At 26.7% G+C, this 27,672-nt stretch overlaps 1 protein-coding gene across 1 annotated transcript; it reads right to left on the bottom strand.

The window, feature by feature from the left end:
• Nucleotides 1-4,344: 4,344 nt before the first annotated feature.
• Nucleotides 4,345-9,134, bottom strand: J3458_022585 (uncharacterized protein). Its single transcript, XM_066123082.1, has one exon. The coding sequence runs from the start codon at nucleotides 9,118-9,120 to the stop codon at nucleotides 5,476-5,478; it is 3,645 nt and encodes a 1,214-aa protein (XP_065972066.1). The 5' UTR covers nucleotides 9,121-9,134; the 3' UTR covers nucleotides 4,345-5,475.
• Between the last annotated feature and the right edge of the window lie 18,538 nt (nucleotides 9,135-27,672).

The following is a 27,672-nucleotide window of genomic DNA, read 5'->3' as shown; positions in this document are numbered from 1 at the left end:
CTTTTAAGACTATTTAACTAAGCTTAGCTAACTATTACTAGCTATTTAAGGCTTATTATAGCTTTTATAAAAGCTTTAAATTAAGCTATTAATTTTCCTTTCTTTTTTTCTTCTTTAAACCCTTAATTTTTATACGTATAGCCAGAGCTCTTACAAATATAGTAAATACAAGTGTATTGTGTATTGTATTTTATATTGTATTGTATTTTCGTGTATTGTATTTAAATACATTACATTACATAACTAAAATACTTATAAATGTATTATTAGTAAAAAAAACCCCTGTTTTTTTAAACTTAAGATTATAAGGCTAATTATAGGGGTTAAAAGGAAAATTTTATATCATTAAAAAGAGCTAAATTAGCTCTTTAAACTGCCCCACTTTTTACTATTATTAGGTATTACATTAAAAAGTTATAAGCAATTGAAAATTCGCCTCGCTTTACTTACTTTTTATTTTAAGACATAACTTTAAAGCTTAATATCTCGCTTAATATCCACATTTTAAGGTTAATTTTTAAAGATTAAGAATCACGTGATTTTTAGCTTTATTTTAATATATAATATGCTTATATAAGCATTTATTTCTATTATTAAATATTTTATAGCCTTATAATACATTTATAGGTATTCTTATCTTATAATGTATTATAATATATTACAATACAATACATTACAATACAGTATAGTAAAAACTATAAAAAATACAATACATTTAGAGGTCTGCGTATAGCCTCTTTTTATAGCCTTTAATATTAAGCTAGCCTTATAATAGCTTTTAGCTCTCTTTATAAGCTCGTTAAAGCTATATTTATATTAGCTTATTTTTTAAGTGTTTCTTAGGTAAATTTAACTAATACGCGTTATTTTTTTAGGCTTTTTCTTATCTTTTATAGCTCTTATAAGCTTTTTTTAATTTAAGGTAAGTTTTTACCTAATATTAAGCTAATATTAAGCGTCTTTTTCTCTTATTTTATTCGCTATTTTTAATTATATATTAATTTATTTTACGTTATACGTTTACTTAACTTTAACTTAATCTTAATATCTTTCTATTAATATTTTATAAAAGCTTATTATTTTTAAAATAATTATACTTAATATTACCTTTAAGGTATATTTTAATTAATTAATTAACTTTAATTTAATAATAGTATTAACTTAATTATAAAAGAATAGCTCTTTTAAGGGTAAAATACTTATACTTACTTAAAAGAAAAAGGCTATTAAGTAAAAGATTATTATAAGTACTCTTATTTTACTTTAACTTAATATTATATTAATATTTATATAAGTTAATACTTAACGTTAAATTTTATACTTATCTTATATAGCTTAAGTTATTATTAATATAAAGAAAAGCTAAGCTTATTTTTATTATATTATCTTTAATAAGATTATTCTTATATCTTAACTTTAACTTAGCTTTATTAACTCTTATAAAATTTAATATTATTACTTACTTTAATTATTAGGTTTATAATTATTTTTACTTAAAGGTAAATTAAGTTTAATTTAACTTTAACTTATAATCTTATTATTTTTATACGTTAATTAATACTTTATAGGTTTTTATTAATATTAAAACTTATTTAATTTTACCTTAATTTTAAGATAAGCTTATTAAGCTTATTAATACTTTTAAGCTTTAAGTATATACCTCTATTATACCCTTAACTTTAACTTTAATTTAATTTTAATTCTTAGCTTAATTAAAGGCTAATATAATTATTCTTTAAAAACTATATAATAAGCTTAAAGGTAAAGCTATTATTAGCTTAACTTTAATTACTTATAATAATAGTAATTAAAAGAAGTTATTAGCTATTATAAAGCGCGTTATTAAGTTAATATTAGCCTTAAATATTATTTAAGAGAAGATAAATAATTTATTATAATAATTACTTATTATTATAAAGAAAACTATTATATTTAATAATAGTATTAACTTATCTTTAATATATTTTTCTTATTATTTTCTTATATTATTATTTATAGCTTTATTAAAGTTAATACTTACTTAAGAATTATAGTTTAAGTATAAGTAATTTAATAAAGGTATTAAGTAATAAGTAAGATATTATTTACTTATCTTTAAGCTTAAATCTATTATTTAAGAGAGAGAATACTTTAAAGAAGAATAATATAACTTAATATTATTAATTAAATTCTTTTATTATTATATTATTAAGCTAAGTTTAGCTTTAAGCTATAATTTATTATTATAATAAATTAAATTTCTTTTATTTAATTATTTTTTATATATTAACCCTTAATATTACCTTAGCTTAAATTTAGCTTTAACTTACTCTTAATATTATTATTAGCTTATTGTTACGAACCAAGGGTACCTAAAGCAGTTGGCCGGCGTCATAGGCCGCTAGCATGCAGACAAGAATGGGGCCTAACGGGATCGCAGGTCACGTGAGGGGATTAAATGGGATTAGTCTAATTTAACTTAATAGATTAAAGGGGATTAACCTAATCTAATACGGGGGATTAAATGGAATCTATTTAATTTAGGACTATAATAGAGAGATAAACGAGTACTTAAGGAGGAGGTATTCCTATAGTTAAATAGTTTAAATCTCTATTAATTAATCTAAGTAATAGTTTTATTATTAAGAGTTATACTCTTAATAGCCTTATTATAATATTACTTAAAAAGCTACTTTATAGTATTTAACCTAACTTACTTCCTAAGAAATAAACCTACTATACCTTAAAATCTAAGCTACTATTATATTTTAATTAATTCTATTTAATAAGTTACCTTAAAACTTTAAGTAGTAATAACTTTTAAGATATTTACTTTAAGCGAAAAGATTATTAACCCTAAGAAGATAATAAAGTACCTTTATAATAAGATTACTAAGCTTAAGAAGTAGAATTAATAGCTTCTTAACTAATAGAATAATCTCTATAAAAAACTTAAGGTATAAGAAGAGAAACTTATAATAGTTTAAAATCTTACACTTATATCCTCTATTAATAATAATAATATATTAAAATTTTTTAAACTAAAACTATATAATAGTTATAAGGGTAATATAAGAAACTTCCTTATATAAGCCTAAGCTTACCTTTAAGTTAATAAGAAAATCTATATAACACTTAAGTTATAGATTCTTTATATTAGTAATCTCTTAACTAAAAAGGTAATAGAATAATAGAAGCTAACCCTTCACGTATATCTTAAATATAGCGTTAAAGCTAAAGTAAAAGTTATTTATATCTTCTTTAATTACGAAACCTTTAAAGAATAACTTTTTATTACATTTAAAAATCCTAATAAGTATAAAGAAGCTACACGATAGCTTACTTAACTTAAGCAAACTAGATCTATAGCTTATTACGTTAGGGAATTTAAACGCATTATAATAAAACTTAATTAAAATACTAAACCTAAAATAAAAGTTTTCTATTAAGGACTTAAAGAAGAAGTAAAGAATAATATTTATTAAGAAGATCATTTTAAGTTATTTAATAACTTTATTAAAATAGTTATTAAGGCAGATAATCGTTTATACAAGTAATATTACGAAAAAAGTTACAGGAAATTTAAATTATATACTAGGTTTAATAAACCTAATAGTAATAAGCCACGCTAAATATTACTAGTATACGGGTACTACGCTAAACCTATAGAACTTAACGCTGTAAATAAGGAAAAGGGAAAGACTTATTATAATTATAGTAAGATTAAACACTTTACGAATAAATGTAAAGCCCTAAAAAAGCTATAAAAGCTAATTTTTAAAGGTAAAAAGCTTTATACCGTAAACTAAGAAGACTTACCCACGTAAAATCTTAGTATAGTAAGTAATAAAGAAAGCTTTACGTTAATAAATAATATTAGTTTAAATAAAGATTAGGAATTTAAAACCTAACTAATACCTAATAACTTTTAGGAATACTAAACACCCTTACTAAAAAGTGAATCTTTACTAGAATAAATCTAAAAAGAAGAGAATTATTTAACTAAAAAAAATGAACCTAAAATTAAATATAAACTTCTTAATTAAACCTTCTATTATAATAATTATTACTATACGTATCTTAATAGTAAGCAAGGTAGTAGATAGTTTCTACGAGAATAAAAGGGAAGGAGAATAACCCTTATAATATAATTAAAATTATAATAAACTAATTTAAAGATATTAAACGAGAAGTTATATTATACTAAGAATAACGTATATATTACCTAAGCTATAATCTTATAATATAAGAAGAAAGAGAACTATATAACTATAAGTGTAACGACTGTTGCACGGAAGGTCCAATAGGAGTCTTCGACGTGTAACGCTAGGTTCCCAAGGGATAAACTAGGTCGTAGTTTATGTTGGCAGAGCCACTAGGGCAGTCAATCTGAGCAGTTGGGTGTTACGTTGGTAATAGGTCGTAGACCGTAACCAAGTGATCAGAGTCAAAGAGTTGTAAGCGAAGCTTAGTCAATGTAATGATCTGTGTGTTGAAAGCTAAGGAGCTAGAGTCTATCTATGAAGCGAATTTGGGGGTCCCTATATACTACGGTGTTCACCCATTGTTCACTGAAGTCCTGGTGAACTATGGTTACATGCGTGCTACTGGTTCGTCTAGAGTTCACTGAACAGTCAGTGAACTCTTCCTCATTGGCGGCCCGTCCCGACCATTAATCCGTCACCCGCTGTGCCCTGAGCCACTGGGTGGCTCATGCAACCGGCCCATCCTGCGGCCTACGCTGCAGCCTGTGACTGGGTCGTAACACGATGTCCCCTCTCCCATGGTCTTGTCCTCAAGACCCAAGCCTGGTTTCATAAATAGTCCTGTCGCCCTTTCTTCCGTTGGTCGTAAGTTCTCTGCTTCCCCGTAATGTCCTTCTTTCATCATGTCTAACCGTGTGGAAAAACCTAAGAAATCCCGTTCTACCACTAACCGCGCTGCCACCGCCGCCTTCATTCGTGAGCAGGGTTTTGAAGTGTCGCCCTGTAGTCGTTGCTTCGAAAAGAAGGGTCCTTGTTGGGTTGTGGGAAGCATCGGTCGTTGTGCGCTTTGTTATTCCCTGGGTCGTTCTTGTGACAGTTCTCGCGCTCCCATGGCGAATTGTACGTGCGGGGTTTGTCTGTCGTGACGTGTCTTTGGCTGACGTATTCCTAGTAAACCGTATCACCGAGGAGCTTCGTCGGCTTGAGAAGGAGGAGGAGTTAACGGAGGAGCTTTTAATCGAAAGGCGTCGTAAGGCTCAGTTGGAGATAGATGAGGCCTTGAATCGTCTGATGCGCCTTCGGCGTATGCGTCGTCATTTGCGTGAAAAGGGTCTGGAGATGGCCCGTCGTGATTTCGCTTCTCTGGAGGAAATGGAGGATGCGGATCGGAAGAAGGAGGAGGAGGAGGCTCGAAAGCGTGAGCTGGAGCAGGTTCAACAGCAAGAGTCTGAGGCTGTTCGTGATGCTCAAAACTGGGGTGCCTTTGATGTTGTAGACTGGGGCGCGTTGCTTAGCGCTGAGTCGCAAGCTGCTGGTGGTACTGTCTCAACAGTGCCTGGCAATTCTTCAAATTAGTCATAGGCTCCCATGTGTTTTCCTCGTTTCCGTAATTCTTCCATTTAATGAGATATTGGCGCGTTTTGTTCTTTGTTCTCATGTCTAGGATCCGTTCCACTTCGTACTCTGTTTCGTCCATGACTTCGATGTCTTCTTCTGCTGGTGCATTGTTTGGTGCTTCTTCAAGGAGTGAAATGTGTACTATAGGATGATTCCTCATAGTCTTTGGTAATGAAAGTTCGTAGTTGTTCGTCGATATTCGTTTTTTGATAGCGAATGGTCCTAGTTTCTTGTAATCCAATTTGTCGCTTGGTCGCGTTGTTTTGATGTTTCGTCGGAGTAGGTAGACCATGTCTCCCCCCCCAAAGATTGGTCCCTTCAATCTTTTCCGATTATGATATTGTGCCATTCTTTTTCGTACGAATTCCAATTCGCGTCGCATTTCTTCATGCAATTTTTTCAGTTCATCTGCTTGCAACATTGCTCGTTCTGCTTGCGGTCCTTCGCGCTGTGTTCGGAATACTTCGGGATTAAATCCGTAATTGGCGTAGGCTGGTGTCTGCTTTGTCGATTCCGATATCGAGCTATTGTAAGCCAATTGCGCTGTAGGTAACCATTTTACCCAATCATCCTGCTGATAATTGATGTAGCATCGCAGATACTGTTCAAGCGTCTGGTTCAACCTTTCTGTTTGTCCATCTGTCTGTGGATGATATGCAGTGCTTAACTTGTGGTTTGTCCCAAGTTGTGCCATAAGTGCTTGCCAAAACTTAGAGGTAAATGTACTTCCTCTATCCGATATGATTTCCTCTGGCAGCCCATGATTGCTTGCTATTGTTCGTAAGAACACATATGCAAGTTCTTCTGCATTGCTTGCTTCTCTGTACGGTAGAAAGTATCCGTACTTTGTGAGTCTGTCCGTGACCACGAATATGCTGTCATATTCCACATTGGTCATTGGTTCTCTTGACATTGGTAGCTTCGTGATATGATCGAAAGCTATCGATTCCCATGGTCGTGTTGGTACTGGTAATGGTTGTAATTCTCCGTATGGCTTATGTCGAGAAGCCTTACTCTTTCCGCATTGTATGCATTCGTTGACAACCTTTTCGACCATTTTCTTGATTCCTGAGAAATCGTATTGTCGTCGTATCTTGTCCAGTGTTTTGCGGATTCCTTGGTGTCCGTAAACTGGGTGTTCATGCATTTCTTTGATGCATTCTTCTTGTAGTTCTGGAGGTATCCAGGTCTTTCCATGGTACTTTGGGATAGTTCCGGGTTCTGTGAGACATTCTTCTGGCGTGTCTGCAAACCTGACCTTTCTCCTTGCCCATTGTTGGATTTTCTTGTATACTGGGTCTCCGTCTTGTACCTTTAGTATGGCATTCAGTTGTCTCTGCTGAAAATTGCCATTTTTATTGATCTCAAGGAGTTGTCCTGTTGCTGTAGGTACTCCTGTATCGTAGTCGCTTCTTCGACTTAGAGCGTCTGCTCGTCCGTTTTCGGATCCTTTTCGATGGATGATTTCATAGTCGAATTCTGAAAGATATTCGGCCCATCGGATTTGTCGTCCGTTCAACTGTTGCGTCGTCGCAAAATGAGAGATATTTTTATGATCGGTATACACCTTGACTTTGTGTTTGCTTCCCATAAGGTAGTGCCTAAATTCCTTAAAAGCATTGATGATTGCTAGGAATTCCTTGTCGTAGATGGGGTAGTTTAGTTCTGCTCCGTGAAGTTTCTTTGAGTAGAACGCAATAGGGTGCAGTTTTCCGTCATCGTCTCTTTGTCCAACTTGTGCTCCTAGAGCAAAGTCTGATGAATCGGTTTCTAATTCCGTTTCTCTTTCTGGGTCAAAGGTTTTCAAAACAGGTTCGGATGTGATGAGTTCTTTGATCTTGTCAAAGGCACATTGCGCCTCATCGTTCCAATTCCACTGCTTATCCTTCTTGGTGAGTTCATCCAAGGGTGCTGCGATTTCGCCGTAGCTTTTGATGAATCTTCTGTAATAATTCGCAAAGCCTCTAAAGCTTTGTATGTCCTTGACATTCTTCGGTGTTGGCCAGTTTCTTACTGCCTCGATTTTTGTTTTTTCCATTCGTATCTCGTTTGGTCGTATTGTGTGTCCTAGGAAGTCTACTTCCTGTGTATGGAACTTGCTTTTTGCTGGTTCAACTAATAGTTTTGCGTCTTGTAGCGCTTGCAGTACCTTGTGTACGTGCGTCTTGTGGTCTTCTAGGGTTTTCGAGAAGATGAGTATATCATCCAGATATACTACCACAAAGTTGTCCAAATATTCTCGTAGTACGCTGTTAATCATTCGTTGGAATGTTGCTGGTGCGTTGGTAAGCCCAAATGGCATTACCAAGTATTCGAATAGTCCAAACTTCGTTCTGAAGGCTGTTTTCCATTCATGGCCTTTCTTTATTCGAATCAAATTGTATGCTCCTTTTAGATCTAGAGCGGTGAACCAATTCATTCCGTGCAGTCGATCTCGTAATTCGGAGATAAGCGGCAACGGTGTTCGATCCTTCATGGTAATCGCGTTCAATCGTCGATAGTCCACTACTAACCGCAATTTCCCGTTTTTCTTTGGAACAAACATGACTGGGTATCCAGCTTCTGATGTGGATGCTCTGATGTAGCCTTTCGCTAACATCTCGTCGATGTATTCTCGTAGCGTTTCGAGTTCTTTTGCGTTCAAGTTGTAAATCTTATGAAATGTTGTCGACTTTCCATCTATCAATTCGATTTGATGGTCCCATTGACTGTGTTCTGGTAATCCGGTTTCCAATTCTTCTGCGAATAGCTTTTCGTATTTCCGGTATTCCTTAGGGATATTTTTGAGTCTTTCTTCTTTCGTTATTGAGCTTTTGTCGTTTTTATCGTTTTTGTTCTTTTCTCCTTCGAGCTTCTTATTTGTGTTTGCGAGGTCTTTCCGTAAGGCGGCAATAACCTTTCGGATCTTGGCTCTTGTCTTCTTATTATTTATTGTTGTTCGTATTCCGGTTTGTAGCGCCGTCGGGGTCGTTACGGTGGATCCAATCGTTCGTTTCTTTGTATTCGTTGTTTCTGTATTGTTCTTTTGTTGTCGTTGGTCCTTGGATAACTTGCTTGAAGGTTCTTTTTCTTCAGAACTCTGTTCGTGAGCTAAGTTATGACGAAATTTCGTTCTTTCTTCCGAAATCTGCTGATTCTGTTGGCCTGAAGTCTCGTTCCACTTCAGTTGGCCTGTCCTCCAGTTGATCAGTGGGTTACTCTCCCATAACCATGGGTACCCTAACACTAGGTCGTGTTCCGATACGTCCATAACATCGAGTTGAATCACTTCTGAATGATCTTGAATCTGTACTTTGAGATGATCAGTCTCTCTGTTAATGATCCCGTCATTATAATCAAAAGGTTTTCCTTCGATATCAGTTAACTCGTATGGTGCCTCTTTGTGTTTCCACGGTAGTTGGTAACGATTCACAACTCTGGGTGAGATATAGTTGCCCATCGCGCCACTGTCCACAAGTATGCGAACGCGATGTCCCATGACTTCGGCGTCTAATACCATCTTATCGCTTCGTCCGTTCTGGGTTGCGTTGAGGGTCATTAGCGTCTTTCTTTTCATGCCAGCCTGTAGCCCTTTTACAGATGGCGTGCCTCGTTTTTTGAGTTTTCCGGAATAGATTCTTCTGCAATCTGTCGTTTCATTTCCTGGTACCATTCCGTAGGTCCAGTTCCATTCTGTGGGTGTTTAAAGCAAAACCCATCGTTAAACATTTGACATAGGCGGTTGTAAATTTGATCTTTCATTTCTCCATGCTTCTCGCATCTTGGGTTGTCGCAGTTTACCGCATATTTCTTGTTGCATCTGGGGTTGAACTTCTGTTCGTTGTACCACTTATCCAGCCTTTGCTCATTGTGGTATGTTGATTCTGTGATTCCCCTGGGGTCTTTGTGTTCGAGTATGTCTAATGCTCGTTGTGCCCGTTTGTATGCTGCTGGTGTGCCACATTGCCACTTGTGCCATTCCCTGGCCTTATCTACCATATGTTCTGAACAATTGGGTAGTGGGCATACCATGTGGTCTTTCGTTTCACATCGAGGTGACTTGAGTAACAACTCTCTTCTGTGTGTTGGGATTTTTCCCTCATACACATACTGATGCCATTGTTTGTTCTTCGTATACACGTGCAGTTGGCATGTGTCTGATTCACATACATCCGTAGGGTCTGTATGAGCTCGGCATTTGATGGGTGTGTTTGAATCGGGTTCCAAGATCATAGTTTGGTCATCGTTGATTATCTTCACTCTCCATTCTAGGAGTTCCCATCGGAAGTATGGTGCTTTGATCGGATATCCTCTCATTCGGATCGGGAATGCATCCAGTCGTGCCTTGGTTGTAAAATGTGCCTGACACATCATAAATGTGCATGATGCCCATGCTAATCGTGTATGGTCCTTATGTCTTGGTGAGAGTCTGGGGTCGTCCCCTTCTTCCCTCTCTGGGTACCATAGTGTCGGGTTTCTTAACATTGTGGTGGTGTCTACCGCAATGATAGGGATTGCGAAATGTTTTCCTGTTGGTGCGGGAAAATATCGTTGTACAGCTTGTTCTTGTGTGGCTGTTAGCCTTGCAGGCGTTTCTTCCTCGCTTTGTTCGTCTTCGGACGCTTCTGGAGTATCTAGGATTGCGCAGTTGTCGTCGACGCTCATTTCCTTTACTCTATCTTCTGGTTCATCGAGGGTGGTGAGGATTTGTGCGTCCTGTTCCTCCCTATATTGTTGTTCCCTTCGAATCTTCCTTGCTTCTGCTTGTTGTCGCACCCAATCGAGGATTTCTTGGTGCGAGTCTTCGTTCAAATATTCTGGCGATTTTGGTTCGAAAATCTCCTTTCGTCCTGTCATCGCAAGGGTTCTTTTTTCCACTGATTGTTCGTCCAGGTCTTCTTGTACCGCTTGTCGCGCTGCTTGAATTCCTGCGCGTATTTCCTCAAGCTCCGGCGTTGGTATCCTTTGTAGCTTTTCGTGTCCTGGTTTTCGTGGTGGTGGTGTCGTGATTCCCAATGCCCGGTTTATCTGTCTTTGCGTTTTCTTCGGCTTCTTGGGTTCTTTCGGAAACCATCCGGTTCCTTGTTTGCTACTGAGGTGGGTATAGCAGTTGTTATCGTAGCAGAAGGTCCAGCTTAGGTTTTTGTGCTCTACCTCTGGTTCGTAGATTTCGATCTTCTGTTGGTTAGTAGCATTGAGCTGTTTCTTACCTCCTTCTGGTACTGGCTTCCATTCTTTCTTGGGTTTCTTGCATTTGTTGGCGAAATGTCCTGGTTTTCCGCAATTATAACACTTCTTTTCCTTTTTGTCATCTTTTTTGGTAGCGTCAAGCTCCATTCGTCCAGGATTAAGAGTGTGACCATAGGCAATAGGTTCGTCCCGCTTCCTGCGTTGATTGGCTTGGTAACTCTTTCCTTTAGTAGGGTTCCAGGTTCCTTTACCCTGTTTTTTCTGTATGCGTCGCTGATACTGTCTGTCGTCGATCCGTACCGTCATAGCGATGTAGTCCGATAAATTGTCTGGCCTGTTCTCTCTATAGAGTTCATCTTTAACTTCTTCCTTGAGTCCCTTATAGAATGCTGACATAAGAGGTTCGTCCTCCCAGTCAAGCTGAGATGCGAGTTGTCTGAAGCGAGCGGCATAATCGGATGCCGATCCTTTCTGCTTGAGTCCGTCGATATGGTACTCGGCAGCTCTAGCTTCATCAACTGTTCCAAAGGCTTTCTTGATGGCTTTTTCGAACTCATCGTAACTTTCGAAAATGGTGTTGGTTTCGTTTTCGCGGTCGTCTTTTTCCTTGTTAAGGTAGTCCCTCATGATGGGTTCAAACCATGCTAGTGCTATTCCCGTCATACATCCTCCTGCGTGAAGTACCTTGGCAGAGGATTCTTCCATTTTGTTTGGGAATTGTCGGTGGTAAGCCCTGAGTTGAGTGAGGAATCCTTGAAGTGCACCCGGGGATCCGTCGTACGGTCCCGGCGCCCTGGGTCTGAGGATTTCTCCCAAGTCCTTTTTAATTGTGGCAGCAGCCGTGGCTTGTTCCTGTCGTTCTTCTTCCATCTGTTGAACCCGTTCGCGGAGGCGTATGATCTCAGCGAGCATCTCGTGAGCAGAGATGGTTGGTGGCCCCTCCCGAGTTTCGTTCGATCCAGATGCGGTAGTAGCCTCGCGTGGTGCCATGTTTGACAGTTATCAGATATTGCTCAGAGTGACGCAGTAGTAGTCTGAACAAGAGCTTTCAACGTGTAACGACTGTTGCACGGAAGGTCCAATAGGAGTCTTCGACGTGTAACGCTAGGTTCCCAAGGGATAAACTAGGTCGTAGTTTATGTTGGCAGAGCCACTAGGGCAGTCAATCTGAGCAGTTGGGTGTTACGTTGGTAATAGGTCGTAGACCGTAACCAAGTGATCAGAGTCAAAGAGTTGTAAGCGAAGCTTAGTCAATGTAATGATCTGTGTGTTGAAAGCTAAGGAGCTAGAGTCTATCTATGAAGCGAATTTGGGGGTCCCTATATACTACGGTGTTCACCCATTGTTCACTGAAGTCCTGGTGAACTATGGTTACATGCGTGCTACTGGTTCGTCTAGAGTTCACTGAACAGTCAGTGAACTCTTCCTCATTGGCGGCCCGTCCCGACCATTAATCCGTCACCCGCTGTGCCCTGAGCCACTGGGTGGCTCATGCAACCGGCCCATCCTGCGGCCTACGCTGCAGCCTGTGACTGGGTCGTAACAATAAGTAACTTGCTTAGCTTAAGTTTAATTAATATAAATAGTAGATTAAGCGATTACTAAGAAAGCTCTAATAATACGTTAAAGGATAATCACTAATAATAGCGCTTAGAATAACGTGCTAAAGAATAATATAAGAATAGGATTAATAAATTAGGAAATAACAGCTATTATTACAATTAAGACCGATTCCTTAACGAAGATTTAATAGGTCTTTATATACTATAAATATTAGTAGTATAATACACCTTATAATTAATATAACTATAATAAAACGAAAGATTTAAGCAATAATTAATAGCGGAGTATAAGGAAATTTTATCTCGTTAAATCTTATTAATAAATTATAATTACCTTAAACACCTAAAGATAAGCCCTATTAACTTACGATTATAGAAGGAATTACGGTAAAGTATAGCTAAGGAGTAGTTAATATAAAAGTTACGTAGCTTTTAGTTAATATATAAGGCATAAAACACTAAGTTATATTAAATATTATAGTAATCTTAAAACACAATATTATATTAAGAATACCCTAATTATAAGCGAGTAATCTATAAGTTAATTGGAGAACCAGCTAACTTTAATAGGATTTACTAGAATATAATTATAAAGCTAAGAGTAGCCTATAAAGAGCACCTTATTTAAACTATAATAGGCCTCTAAGAATATATATAATTACTAGAGAGTTAAAAGCTAAGATAATAAAGATTCCCGAGAAATACTTAAAGTATAGTAAGCTATTTAACGGAGAGTTAAAAATAAAACTACTAGAGTATTTACGTTAAGACTATAAGATTAAACTTTAGCTTAGTATTAAACTAACGTTTAATAAGATTTATTCTTAGAACCCTAAGTAAGATAAGGCACTTAAGGAGTATCTAAAGAATATATTATAAAAGGGATATATACGACTATTAGAGTCCCTAATAGAATACCTAATCTTATAGGTATTAAAGAAGAACGGGAAACTATAACTATACATTAATTACTAACACTTAAATAAGATTATAATTAAGAATTAATATCTATTATTACTTATAATAGAAATTAAAGATAAAGTTAGAAAAGCTAAATAGTTTACTATACTTAACTTAAAAGGAGCCTATAACCTTATATAAATAAAAGAAGGCTATAAGTAAATAATAGTATTCTAAACTAGCAGAGAATATTACAAATATCTAGTAATACCTTTTAGGCTTACTAACGCACTAGTAACCTTTTAAAGAATAATTAATATAATCTTACGAAAATAACTAGGAGTATTTATAGTTATATACCTTAATAATATCCTTATTTATTTAAATACCCTTAAGAAACATAAACGATATATATATAAGGTACTATAAACTCTATAGAATAATAAACTCTTAGTTAAAGCCTTAAAATACTAGTTTTACTAGAATACTATACACTTTTTAGGGTACGTGCTTATATACGAAGAAATATACATAAGCTTAAATAAGATTAAAACTATTAAGAAATAGCTTATATTAAAGAATTTAAAAGAAGTTAAAGGATTTATAGTATTCGTAAACTTTTACTATAAGTTCTTAAGTAAATATAAAGATATTTTATAACCTCTTATAAATCTAATAAAAAAAGAAGTTAGCTTTTAATAGAACAAACTAGAAGCTATAGTATTCTAGAAAATAAAAGATTTAATTACGTTAAAACCTGTGTTAAAAGCACTTAATTAGAATAAATCTTATAAGCTTAAAATAAACGCCTTAAACTTTATATTAGGCGAATAGCTTAGATAATAAGATAATTAAGAAAGATTATACCTAGTTATATTCTTCTTAAAGAAACTCTATAAACCTAAACTTAATTATAGGATCTATAATAAAGAACTTATAACTATTATTAAATGCTTTAAAGAATAAAGACACTATCTTATAAGAGTAAAGCATTAAATTAAGGTTTATATTAATTATAAGAATCTCATATCGTTCTTAACTATAAAGAATTTAAATAAACGATAGATTAAATAGTATAAAACCCTTATAGATTATAACTTTAAAATTATATACTATAAAGGATTTAAAAACGGAAGAGTAAACGCGCTTAGCTAAAGAGAGAACTTAAAATCAAATAAGTAAGTAAATAATACACCCTTACTACGCGCTATTAAGAATAAGAACCTTATACTAGGCACCTAAGAAATTAATATAACCTAGTAAGTTAAGCTAAATAAAATATAAATATATTAAATCGCATTATATATTAATAATAATAATTATTTAAATAATTAAGAAACGAAAACGCATTTATTTAAGGAAGGTAAGACCTTCTTATATAATAAATAGTAGTATATTCCTAATACACTTTAAGAATAGCTTATTAAGGAAATATACGAGCACCTATTACACGAATATTAAGGTGTAAGAAAAACGATTAATAGGCTAAGAAGATCGTATAACTTCCTAAAAAGCAAAAAAATAGTATAAGAAGTTATTAAGAAATGTAACACGTGTAATAAAGTAAAATTAACGCGACACGCACTATACGAAGAATTACAACTAATATTACCACCTAAAAGAGTATAGTAAACTATTATAATAGACTTTATTATTAAACTATTAAAGTTAAAAGAACCTATAATAAAAGTAGCTTATAATAGTATTTTAATTATTATAAATAAACTTATAAAATACGCCTATTATATTCCATATAAGAAATCAAGTAATACTAAGAACTTAGCGTATATATTCTTTAAAATAATTATTATATAACATAAATTACTAATAAAGCTTATATTAGATCGCGATAAATTATTTACCTTAAACTTTTAGAAATACCTTATAAAGACTATAAAGATTAAATAAAGCTTATTAATGGTATTCCACCTACAATTAAATGGACAAATAGAAATCTTAAACTAAATACTTGAATAATATCTACGAAGCTATATTAACTACTAATAGAATAATTAGGTAAAATAGCTACTACTAGTATAATAGGCTTATAATAGCTCTAAGATTAATAATATAAAGATATTATTATTTAGGGTAAATTACGGATTTAACCCTATTATTAAAACACATGTAACATAGAATGTAAACGCGCTAGTAGCTATAACGTATATAGTAACTATAATAGAAATATAAAAACACTTATAATAGGAATAAATATTTTTATAGAACCGAATAAAACACTACGCGAATAGAAAGAGATTACTAGCGCTAATTTTAAAGAAGAGATATAAAGTATACCTTATTCGTAAAAACATTAAAACTAAGTAACCTAGTAATAAACTCAATTAAAAGAAGATTAAATTATTCCTTATTAAACGAAAAATCTTAAATACTAACTACGAACTATTATTACTAAATAAAATAAGAATCTATTCTATATTTTATATATTATTACTAGAGAAAGTATTAGATAAATCTATAATTGCTATAAATATTATAATGGAAGATACTAACGAATATAAAGTTAAACGGATACTTAAAGCACGGGAAGACATAAAGAATCGTTATTATCTCATTAAATAAAAGGGATATTTAAACTCTAAAAACACCTGGGAATTAGCTAAGAATCTCATGAACTACTTAACGTCGCTTAAATAGTTCCATTAAAAAATAAAAACTTATTAAGAATAAGAAAACCTAAGTTTACTAAAAACTTAAGTGTTTAGTTAAGTATATTAAACTCTAACTTTAAACGCTTTTAGGCCTTTAACTCGTTTAGACTCTCTATACTACGAGTAATTATCTTTATAGCCTTTTATCGTAAAAATTTCTTCTAATAACGAATTCTTTATAAATAAGCTATCGCCCGCTTTAAATTCTTCTTAGCTAAAGCACGTTCTTTATTAAGATAATCCTTTTTACGAAGAATACGATTATAAGCATTTAAAAACGTTTCGCCTAGATTATAGCTAGTATAACCACGTAAAGCATATTTATTGCACCTGTCTTTCCCTTTAGCGATAATACACTCTTAATTGTTTTTTTAATACGAATCGTAGAAAGGTATAATGAAGCTAAAGGCAAATATAAACTTGGAAAGACGTTTGCGATTAATCTTTTAGTTAAGGCGAGATTATTATTTTAAAACACGGTTAAAAGATATTATAAAAAGAATAATAAAGAAAGAAAAAAAGGGAAAAAAAGGGAAGAAAGAGAATACTTACCAGATAAAATAAAATAGCCTTAAGGATAAGACTAATAGGGGAGGAATATTATATTACGAACTAAGGGTACTTAAAGTAGTTAGCCGGCGTTATAGGCCGCTAATATACAGATAAGAATAAGGCCTAACGGAATCGCAGGTTACGTAAGGGGATCAAATGGGATTAGTTTAATTTAACTTAATAGATTAAAGGGGATTAACCTAATCTAATACGAGAGATTAAATAAAATCTATTTAATCTAGGACTATAATAAAGAGATAAACGAGTACTTAAGAAGGAGGTATTTCTATAGTTAAATAATTTAAATCTTTATTAATTAATCTAAGTAATAGTTTTACTATTAAGAGTTATACTCTTAACGGCCTTATTGTAATACTACTTAAAAAGCTACTCTATAGCATTTAACCTAACTTACTTCCTAAGAAACAGACCTACTATGCCTTAGAACCTAAGCTACCGTTACACTTATATAGCTTATTTTTTTATAAGTAATATAATAAGGTAATAGTAAAGAAGCTTACCTATATTTAATAGCTATTAAGTTAAGATTTATATTAAGCTAGTATTCTTTAAAGCCTAATAAAATTTCTTATAATCTCTAAGCTAATTCTATAATTAACTATTATTATATAATAAGTATTTAATAATAATATAATATATATTCTTTACGTTTATTTTATATTAATATAAGAGAGACTTTACTTTAAAAACGCGCTACTTATAAAGAAATTTATTAAGACTTATATAGCTAATACGTAATTATATTAAAGTTATTAATTTATGTTTTAATAGGTTTAAGTATATTCTCTTACTTTACTTAATAGATTTAAGTTAAAATACGTTCTTTATTACCTTAACATTTCTTTATAGGTAATAATTTTTAGTCTTATAATATTAATAATAGAATTTATATTATTAGTTTACTTATAATACCTCTTATATAATATTACCTTAGCTTTAAATTTATAGCTATTATATAATTTCTTTATTAGGTTTTCTTTATAAGCTATACTTTTATTTAAGTACTCTTATTATAAATATATATATTATATAAATTTAACTTAATATCTTTAAGTCTTTAAGCTATTATTTAAAGCGCCTTTTTATATAATTTAAATAAAGGTTTAATAGTAAAATAGCTACTTTTACTTTAAGCTAAAAGATTAAAATAGCTTTAAATACTTTAATAATAACTTAAAGGTATTTTAATTATTTATTAATAAGTTATTATATAATACCTCTTAACTTATTATATATTTTTATTAGTTTATAATATATACTTACTTTATAAGTAATAATAAATTAAATTACTTAATTATATAAGTATTTAACTTCTTTATAAGAGTATTTTTAAGCGAATATTATAAGAGAGATAAGAGTAAGCTATTATTAGGTTAATTTATTCTTAATTTTTATTTAATATTTATTTTAAGTAAGCTTTTAATTAAGTTATATATTTAAGAAGTATACTTTTATAATTATTAGTAATATCTTTATATTATTAAGGTAAACGCGTATTATTATTAGCGTTTATATATAATTAAAGTATATAAGCTTACTTTTTATTAAATTAAAGTAAACTTTAATATTTATAATTTAATTTACGTATATATTTTAAGTGGTTTTAAGGTATTATTACGTTTAATTTAATATTTTATTAAAGGCTAAAATATTTATATTATTAATAAAACCTATAATAAAAATACTTAATACTTTTTAAAGTTACTTATAAAGTAAGATAATATAAAGTAAAAATAATATTAATAAGAGTAATAAATCTTATAAAATATTTATTAATATTTAATAAACCTAAGATATTTATTTATTAAAGTATAAGTAGCTTATTCTTAACTTAATTATAGCTTAAATAAACGTGATTATTTAATAAGAGAGCCTTATCTTTAAAAGTATTTAAATAAGTTTAAAATAGTTAATTATATTAAAGATACTATTAATATTTAATTAAAGAAGTAAGGTAATATTATATTAGCTTTAAGTTATTTTAATTACTTTTATTATAATTTTAAGCGTAATTTTAATAAACTTATCCCTTTTATTTCTTATTTATAGGTTTAAAAGTATTATCTTTACCTTAATAGCTTATATAATTTATCTTATAATTATAGCTTTTATAACTTTACCTATTACGTTTAAAAGTAATATTAGCCTTTAATTACCCGCTTACTTATAGTTCTTTAACTTTTTAATTAGCTTTTATAATATAATTACTTTAATAATATAAAATTAAGCTAAAAAGTAAGTGTATTTAAGTAAGCTATTAAAAAGATAAGTAATTACTTTAATAAGAGATCCCTTATAAGCCTTTAAAAGGCTTATTAGTATTTTATTATCTTTAAAAGCCTTTTAACTTATTATAAATATTAAGGTTATTTTTATTTTAATAAAGTTAATATAATTTTCTTTTAAAATATAAATAGTATTAAGCTAAGAAAAGATTAAGTTTAAAATAATATTAAGGTTAATTATAAACTTAAGAAAGAATTTCTTAATAAGAATATTAGCCTTTTTAATATACTTTATAATTAATTACTTTATAGAATTATATAAGCTATCTTAATATAATAATAGAAGATTAGCTTACTTTAAAAGAGTATAACTTTAAAGTTTTACTTATCTTTTTAGTTTTTAAAGGCTTTTTTTAATTAATAATACCTTTCTTAAAGTATTTTATTATATAATTTTTCTTTCTTTAATTATAATTTAAGTTTAAGCTTTCTTTACCTTATAATAAAGTTATTAATTTAACTTTATATATCTTTTAACTTAAGCTCTCTTTACTTTACATGTAATTACTATTATTTTAGCTATATAGCTAGTTTACTAGAATTTCTCTTTAAGTTTACCTTATCTTTTCTTTAAAGCTATTAATTAAGTGATTTCTTATAATTACTTAATAAGCTAATTTATAGATTTATTAATCTCTTAATAGTTTTAAATTAATATTAAAGTTATCTTTAAGTTAAAGTAATATTATAACTTTATAGCTATTAAGTTATCTTTTATTTTCTTTTATATATACCTTAATAATAAGGTATTTAATATAAGCTTCTTCTCTTTAAGGTTAATATTATATAGAGGAATTCGGCCGCACATCGCAGCAAGGAATTTAACCGTATATCGCAGCTTAACTTAGCTAGCAACGTGGCCTCTAGTCACGTGCCGTGTCACGTGACATGTCACGTGCCACACAATTATATAACTAGCTTTTTAGAGCCTTCCTAGAAAAATAGAACCTTAACCTTCTTAGCCCTTGTAGCTATTATATTTATAGTATTTTAACTGGTATTTTAACAGTTTTTTACGATCCTTTATATTATGTGTGGTTTTTCCCTGCATAAAATATTAATTAATTATAAGATATAATTGAATTTAATTATATTAAACGCGCTTAAGTATATTACTTTAAGGCTTTTTATAGCTTATATTAGATCTATAATATTATTCCTATAATTATAATATCATTAAGTAAATTTCTTATATAGTATAATAAGTATAAGTTACTATTACTTTATTATTTATAAAAGTCTCTTTACTCTATTAAATATTCTATTATAAGCGTCTTATAATAGGTGTTTTTAATTAAAATTACTAATAAAAACGCTTTAATTTAAGAGCTTTATTATCTTTAATTTTACTAATAGTATTTATTAATTAAGACTTAATAGCTTTAAATAAAGTGAAAAAATATTAATACCTTTAAGCGTTATATAGCTTTAATTCTTTTCTTTTTAAGCCTTTTATATATTAAAGCTATATCTTTTATTAATATATATAATATTTCTTTCTTTATAATATATTAGGTAATATTTATTAAGCTTTAAGCTAAGAGACTAATTATATCTTATTATTTCTTATTTTTATATTACTATTAAATTAATATTAAAGCTATATTATAATACTATATATATAAGTGTATTTTTCTTATTAATATTTTAATAAAAGATTTTTATTATTACTAAATAAAGGGTTAAATAATTATAATTAATACGTTTATTAAAGAGATATTAGCTAAAAGGTAACTAGTATATTATAATATTTCGTTTAATTAGAAGTCAATAATATTATAATAATTATAGCTTTTTAATAAATACTCTCTTTTCTTTATAAAAGGTTAATCTTTTACTAAAAATAAGTTACTCTTAGCTTTAAATTTTAAGTAATATTTATTATTATAATATAACTTAATAAACCTTATTAAGCGTTTTATATATACTTCTTTAACTTTATTCTAGTATTTCTTTAATATAAGATAAAGGTAAAACTAGGTTAAATACGCTTTAAAGTAAAGAATACACTTTTCTTTAATATTTAATATAATAATAGAGTAGCTTTCTTCTTTATCTTTATATTAAGTAATAGTATATTAATTATATCTTAATATTACCTTATAATATTTAATAATATAACTTATCTTATAATAATTATAATATTAACGTAAGTTAAAAGTTTTATTATAAGATTTAATATTAAATATCTTAGCCTTATATATAAGTTTAATTTAATATAACTTATTCGCTTACTTTATTCCTTTAACTTTTAAAATTAAGATTATTTATATTATAGTATTACTTTAAGAGTAACGCGCTATAATACGTATAATTTTCGCGTTATTTTCCCTATTAAGGTTAATTATAAGGTTTTCTTTTTTAATATATTAAATAAAAAAGGCCTTTATTATAATATTAAAAATTCTTATATAAATTATTACTTTTAGCTTAAAGGTAACTTAAGTTTAGTTTATATTTTCCTTAAAGAAGAAAGTATTATCTTAAAATATAATAATCATATCTTTATTAAGTAACTTATATATAGCTATTATTACGTTACTTCTTAAAGCTTAATTTATAGCCTTTATTATATCTTTAATAGTTTAATTTTAAAGTGCTTTTATAATTATAATACCTTTAATAATAATTTTATAATACTAGTAATTAAAAATAACTAAAAGAGAAAATTTTTAGGTTTACGTTTTAATTAAGCTAGCTATAACGCTTACTTAAATTCTTTATTAGGTAATATTATAAAGTGCTTTTTATATTATAGCTATAATTATATTATAAAGCTATACTTTTATAATTAAGATATTATTAATAATAGCTATAGCTTTAACGTAATATTATATTACTTTTTAGGTAATATACTTCTTAAATAGTTTTTATATATACTCTAATAAAGCTATTAAAATAAAATTAATTAATTTATTATAAATAACGCGTTTTTTATTATTAAGTTTATCTTAAATTACGTTTAACTTAAAATTATATAATACCTATTTTATAAATTATTCTTTACTTACATTTAAGCAAAGCATTAACAAAAAAACTACACTACATGTAGTTTTTTAGTGTAGTTTTTAGTGTAATGTAGTTCTTATAGTTTTAGTGTAGTTTAACTATACTATAACTATATTTATAGTGTAATATGTAATTATAAGGGCTTTAAAAGTAGACTTATAAGCTTATAAAAATAACTAAAAAATACTATAATTTTAGCTTATTATAATACTATAAAAATATCCTTTATAAGTTAATTAATAAGTAAGATATTAAAGTTTAAAGAATTCTAAGAATAAAGATATTAACTTAATTTATTTTAAGTATTTAATAAGAAATAAATGCTTTTTAAATGTTATTTGTATATATATATAATATATGTAATTAATATAAAAATTTAAAATATTTTTTTCTTACCTTAATTATATGTAAATAATATTTTAAAATATTTTTAGTTTTTATTTATATTTTATTTAATTAAAATAAATCTATAAAAATAAGTAATAAGTATTTTTATATTTTATATAAGTTATTTTAATAGTTTACTAATATACAACGTATAACTTTATTTCATATATATTTAATAAAATTTATAAAAATTATTTTATATATAATTATATATGTTTTTTAATTTAATTAATATATATTATTTATATTAAAGTAAAATTATATATATTATTAATTTATATATTATAAAGTATTTTATAAGCTTAAATATATATTTAATATAATTAATTTTATATATATAAAGATTAATATAAATATTAATATAAATATTAAAAACTTTATTCTTAAGTTTTTTTTATTTTATATATTAAAACTATTATAACTTTATGAAAAAAAGGAGTTTAAAAATAAGAGTAGTATTATTTTAAAGCTTATAATCTTAGCTATTTTAAAATATTAACCCCACTTAATTTCACCTATTAATTATAAAGATAATAGCCGCGGTATTTAATAGGGTAAGTTAACTAGGGTAAAACGCTATAGCGTTTTACCTTACTTTAATAAAAAACGCTATAATTTTTATTTCCTAATATCTCTACGAATACGTAACTAAAATTTATAAGCTTATAATTAATTAATAGCCCTTAAAACGCCCTTTAATTTAATACTAGTTATATAATTATAAGTCTAGTATTCTAGGAGTTATATTTAGTTAAGGTTTTAAGATATAAAGGTTTCTTATAAGCTATATATATATATTTTAAGTAATAAAACAGTATATTATCACATAATATAACGCCTTTAATATATTATAAGTATACTAGCTCTTTTAACTATTTTACTATAATTGCATTTTCTCGTAAAACTATTCTATTATTTTTCACATAAATATACATGTTTAAGGGGTAAGTTAAGCATGAAAAAAATGCTTAAATTTTAAGGTTTTTAAAACTATTTATATTATAAATTTATTTTATATATTAACTATATTCTCTTGCTTTAAAGCTTAAAACCTTTCTTTTTTATATTAATCTTCTTACCCTTATAACTCTAAAAATACTTATCTTTTATTTAAACTTTTTTTATTATTAAATAGCCTTAAATTTAGGCTATCTTATAAAAACTTTTTATTATTTAAAACCTACCTTTATAATAGATTAAAACCCTCTTAAAATTACACCGCTTATTATTACAGATAATTTAAACTTTTCTTAGTAAGCTTTAACTAAAAAAGACTATATAAATAATAAGAGCTATTAATTTCGCATAAGATTATATATTATTTAATATAACCTTTTTTCTTATAAGGTTTTAGTAGTTAATTTGGAAAACCATGAGAAATCACCTTTTTTTATAGCTAGCTAAGTTATAACTTTACTTTTACCTGCCTAGCTAGCTGTTTTTAGTTCTCTAATAGTTTAATATATTATAGGAAAAAACATTCTACTATTATAGTATTAAAAGCTAAAGAAAACGATAAAATAATTAGTAAGTTACTTCTTTTATTATTTTATATCTTATTATATTATTAATTTATATATTTATAATATTATACATTTATAATTTACTAATATACTTATAAATAGTCCCTATTATTATAGAATTACCTTTAATTTTTAACTTTTTAACTAAATCTAGCTTTTCTAGCTTTTTAAGAAGTAATAAAAGACCTAAAAATAGTACTATTACTAGTAATAGTAATAGATTTTTTAAGAATACTACTCTTATATTAGCTCTTAAATTTATACTTTAAAATAACCTATCTTTTACTATTATAATTAATGAAAGCTTTAAAAAGCTTTTAAGTTATTATTACAAGTAAGTTTATATTATTATATTAATATATATAATATAACTTATATTATTATATATTATACTAATATTAAGTTATTTTAGTTATAATATTAGCTTTTTTTATTATAAAGGCCTTATATCTCACATGAAAATATTACATTTTAATATAAAAAAGAATATAATAAATAAAATTTAAAATGAAGTTAATAAAATAGGTTTTATATCTATTTAACTTAATATTTAGACTTCTATTAATTCTAAATTATATTTAGGGGTTATACCTAATTGGTTAAACCCCTAAATTAACTTAGAATATTATTTAATTAGTAAATATATTTATATTTATATTATTATTATTATTATAATTTAAAAGCTAATTATATATTTAGGATTTGAATATTTACCTACTAGCTATACCGGCTATTTAATTAATTCAATTTTTAACGAATTATTAACTGAATATAATATAAACCCTAAAAAAATTATAAGGTTAGTAGTTTATAATTATATATAAAATAATATTAATTTACTAACTTTTTAATTATAGCTTTACTAGAGATACTAGTTCTAATAATAATACCTTTTTATCTTCTTTTTTAAACTTATATTTTAAAAGGCATAAAAAGCCTTTAAATATTTAATATATAGCTTATATTTTAAATATAATAGCTAAAGATATAATATTTATATTTATTAATAAAATAATAAATACTAAAAATATTGAAGATTATATAAATAACGAATTTTTACATTATTTTACTAAAGAATTTAACGATTTATCTATTAAAAAAAGAATAAAATTTAATAATTTAATTCCAGGTATTTATTATATTACTTATTTTAAGTTATTTTATATAATTTAAGCTAATTATAAAATAGAAATTATTAAAAAGTTAAAAGAATAGCTATTCTTATTAAAAATAACTAATAACTTTATTTATAAGAGTTAAAAGCTTTAAAAGAAGCTAAAGATAAAGAATTTATTACTAGAAATAGTAATCTTATAAAAATACTATTAGGTAAGTTATTAATTCTATATTATTAATATTATTTAAAGCTTTAAAAGCTTTAATTATTATTATTAACATTAATAAGTTATAATAAGTATTAATAATTTACTTTACTTATATTAGCAAACGTAATAAGATAGAATTTAACCTATAAAATGCTTTACACAGCTATTATATTAGTAGAACCTATTAAAATATTATAAAAAAAAATAAATTTAATAGCTTTTAAAGATATTAGCTTAATTACGTAAGAATAGGCTAATTTAAATACTTTAATAAGTATTTTAGAGATTTTTAATTAGCCTATAATAGAATTATAAAGCTAATCTTATAATATTATAAGTTTAATATGTTTTTTTTTAATAAGAATTTATACTTTACTTTAAGATATATTAAAAGATTAAAAAAGTTAGCTTAAAAATGTAAGTTTTATAATTTTATAATTTTATTTTAAATTACTAATTATTTTATAATTAAATACTTATAATCTATTAGCTAAGATCTTTATTTTAGCTTTAAAAAAAGGCTTATATAAATTAAATTACTATTTTCCTAAGAATATTAAGAGTAATTATAATTTTTAAAAGCCTTATTTATTTATTATTATATTAGACCTTAAGCTTAATTTATAATTAATTAAAAATCAATTAAGTATTAATTCTAATACTATTAATTAACTATTAACAGACTTAAAAGCTAAATATAAAGAGTAAGTTATAATTTATTATATATAATATAAATTTTAAAGTTCTTAATAACTAATTATATAATAGAACCTATTATAAATATATAAAAGACCCTAAAAATAAAGCAATTTCTTATATAGAATTAGAAGAAATTTCTAATTCTAAAAAATTAACTAAAAATACAAATAATACTCGAATTAAAGTTAATTTATAATAACCAGCTAATTTAGCTTCTTATAATAATATTAGGCTTTAGAAAAAGCCTAGCTTATTTAATAACTTATTTTTAAAGTAAAAAACTAAAGCTATTCAAAAAACTAGAAAAAATAAGATTTCTAGTTATTTAAAGCTTAATTTTAAAGAAGATATAGTATTTTTTATCTTTATAATATTATTTATATATTTATAATTATAAGCTAACTTTTAATAATAAGATATATTTATTTAATAGGTTAATTCCATTAAATCTTCCCTAATTCTTTCTATAATAGCTTAAAAATATTTAGCTATTCTAGTTACTTTAAAAGCTATAAAAGGGAATTTTAACTAGAGAACTAATATTATTATTAAGTAAAGAATTACTTTATTATATAAAAATATTTAAATTATTTTATTATTAAAAAACTAGGTTAAAAATAAGAATAAAAGGGTGAAAAATAAGAGATATTATAATTTATTTTTATATTCTAATAAAAATTTAAAAGAAAAAGAAAAAGAAGAGAAAGAAGAAGATTAAAATAAAGTTTTAATTAATTCTAATAAAAATAAGGATATTTTTAAGTCTAATTATATAAATATTAATAAGAATATAAAAGAAGAAAAAGAGAAGAAAAATATTTATAGTTTTAATACTTAATTTAATATTAAAAGGGTTTTTTTATTATTATTTTTTATTTTATATAAAAGAGTGAAACTTTAGCTTTATAAAAGTTTAAAAAGTAATATTTAAAGTTAATTATATAAAGAGTTATTTAAATTTATATTTTATATAAATTTATATATATAATATAATTAAAAGAATATAATCTCTTATATATATAATAATAATTATATTACTTATAAGGCTAAAGCTAATATATATAATTAAGAATATTATTTATTACTTTAATTTATTTCTTATAAGCTTTATATTTATTTTTTTTATATTTAAGTTATAAGATAATAAGTTAAATCTCTTTTTTTATAAAATATTTATATATAAATAATAGCATTTTTTTCCTTTATTATATTACGTAAATTTTAATTATAATTATAATATAAAATAATACTTACTTACATAATGTAAATCCCTTAAATTTCTCTCATACTTTCTCTTATTTTTATATTTTTATTAGTTTTTTAATCCCTAATTTTAGCTTATTTAAGCTAATTAATCCTTACTTATTAATATTAATATTAATAAGTAAATTTAGCTTTATTTTAGCTTATTAATTATATTAGCTAATAATAGCTTATAAATTAATTAATATTATATATTACATTAATTTTTAAAATGTAATATAGTATAGTTAGACCTCTAAATGTATTGTATTTTTTGTATTTTTTACTATGCTGTATTGTATTGTATTATATTGTAATATAATACAATATAATACATAAATCAAATACCTATAAATGTATTATTAGGATATTTAATAATAAATTTTAAAAAATATATAATAAAAATAGATTCTTTTCTCGTTATAATAATATAAAAATTATACTTAAAAGTCTACGTATTAATGAAATATTTTACTTTAAAAATAGAATAAATATAAAATATTATATAACTTTTTATATAAAATAAATAAAAAATAAGGTTTTTTTTAAGCTTTATAAAGACGTTATATTATATAAATTAAGTAAATATTTTTTAAATAATTTTTTTTACTTATATTATATATAAAAAAACTAAAAAAATATATAATATATATTAATTATTTTAAAAATAATATTAAATAATAAATAAATATATATATATAATATAAGATAATTATATAATAATATATTCTTAATAATATATATTCT

This window comes from Metarhizium acridum (assembly GCF_019434415.1).
Source record: "Metarhizium acridum strain ARSEF 324 chromosome Unknown scaffold_587, whole genome shotgun sequence".
NCBI classification, from domain to species: Eukaryota; Fungi; Ascomycota; class Sordariomycetes; order Hypocreales; family Clavicipitaceae; genus Metarhizium; species Metarhizium acridum.
Note: the sequence above shows the minus strand (reverse complement) of the source record. Positions and strands in the feature narration are given on the sequence as shown.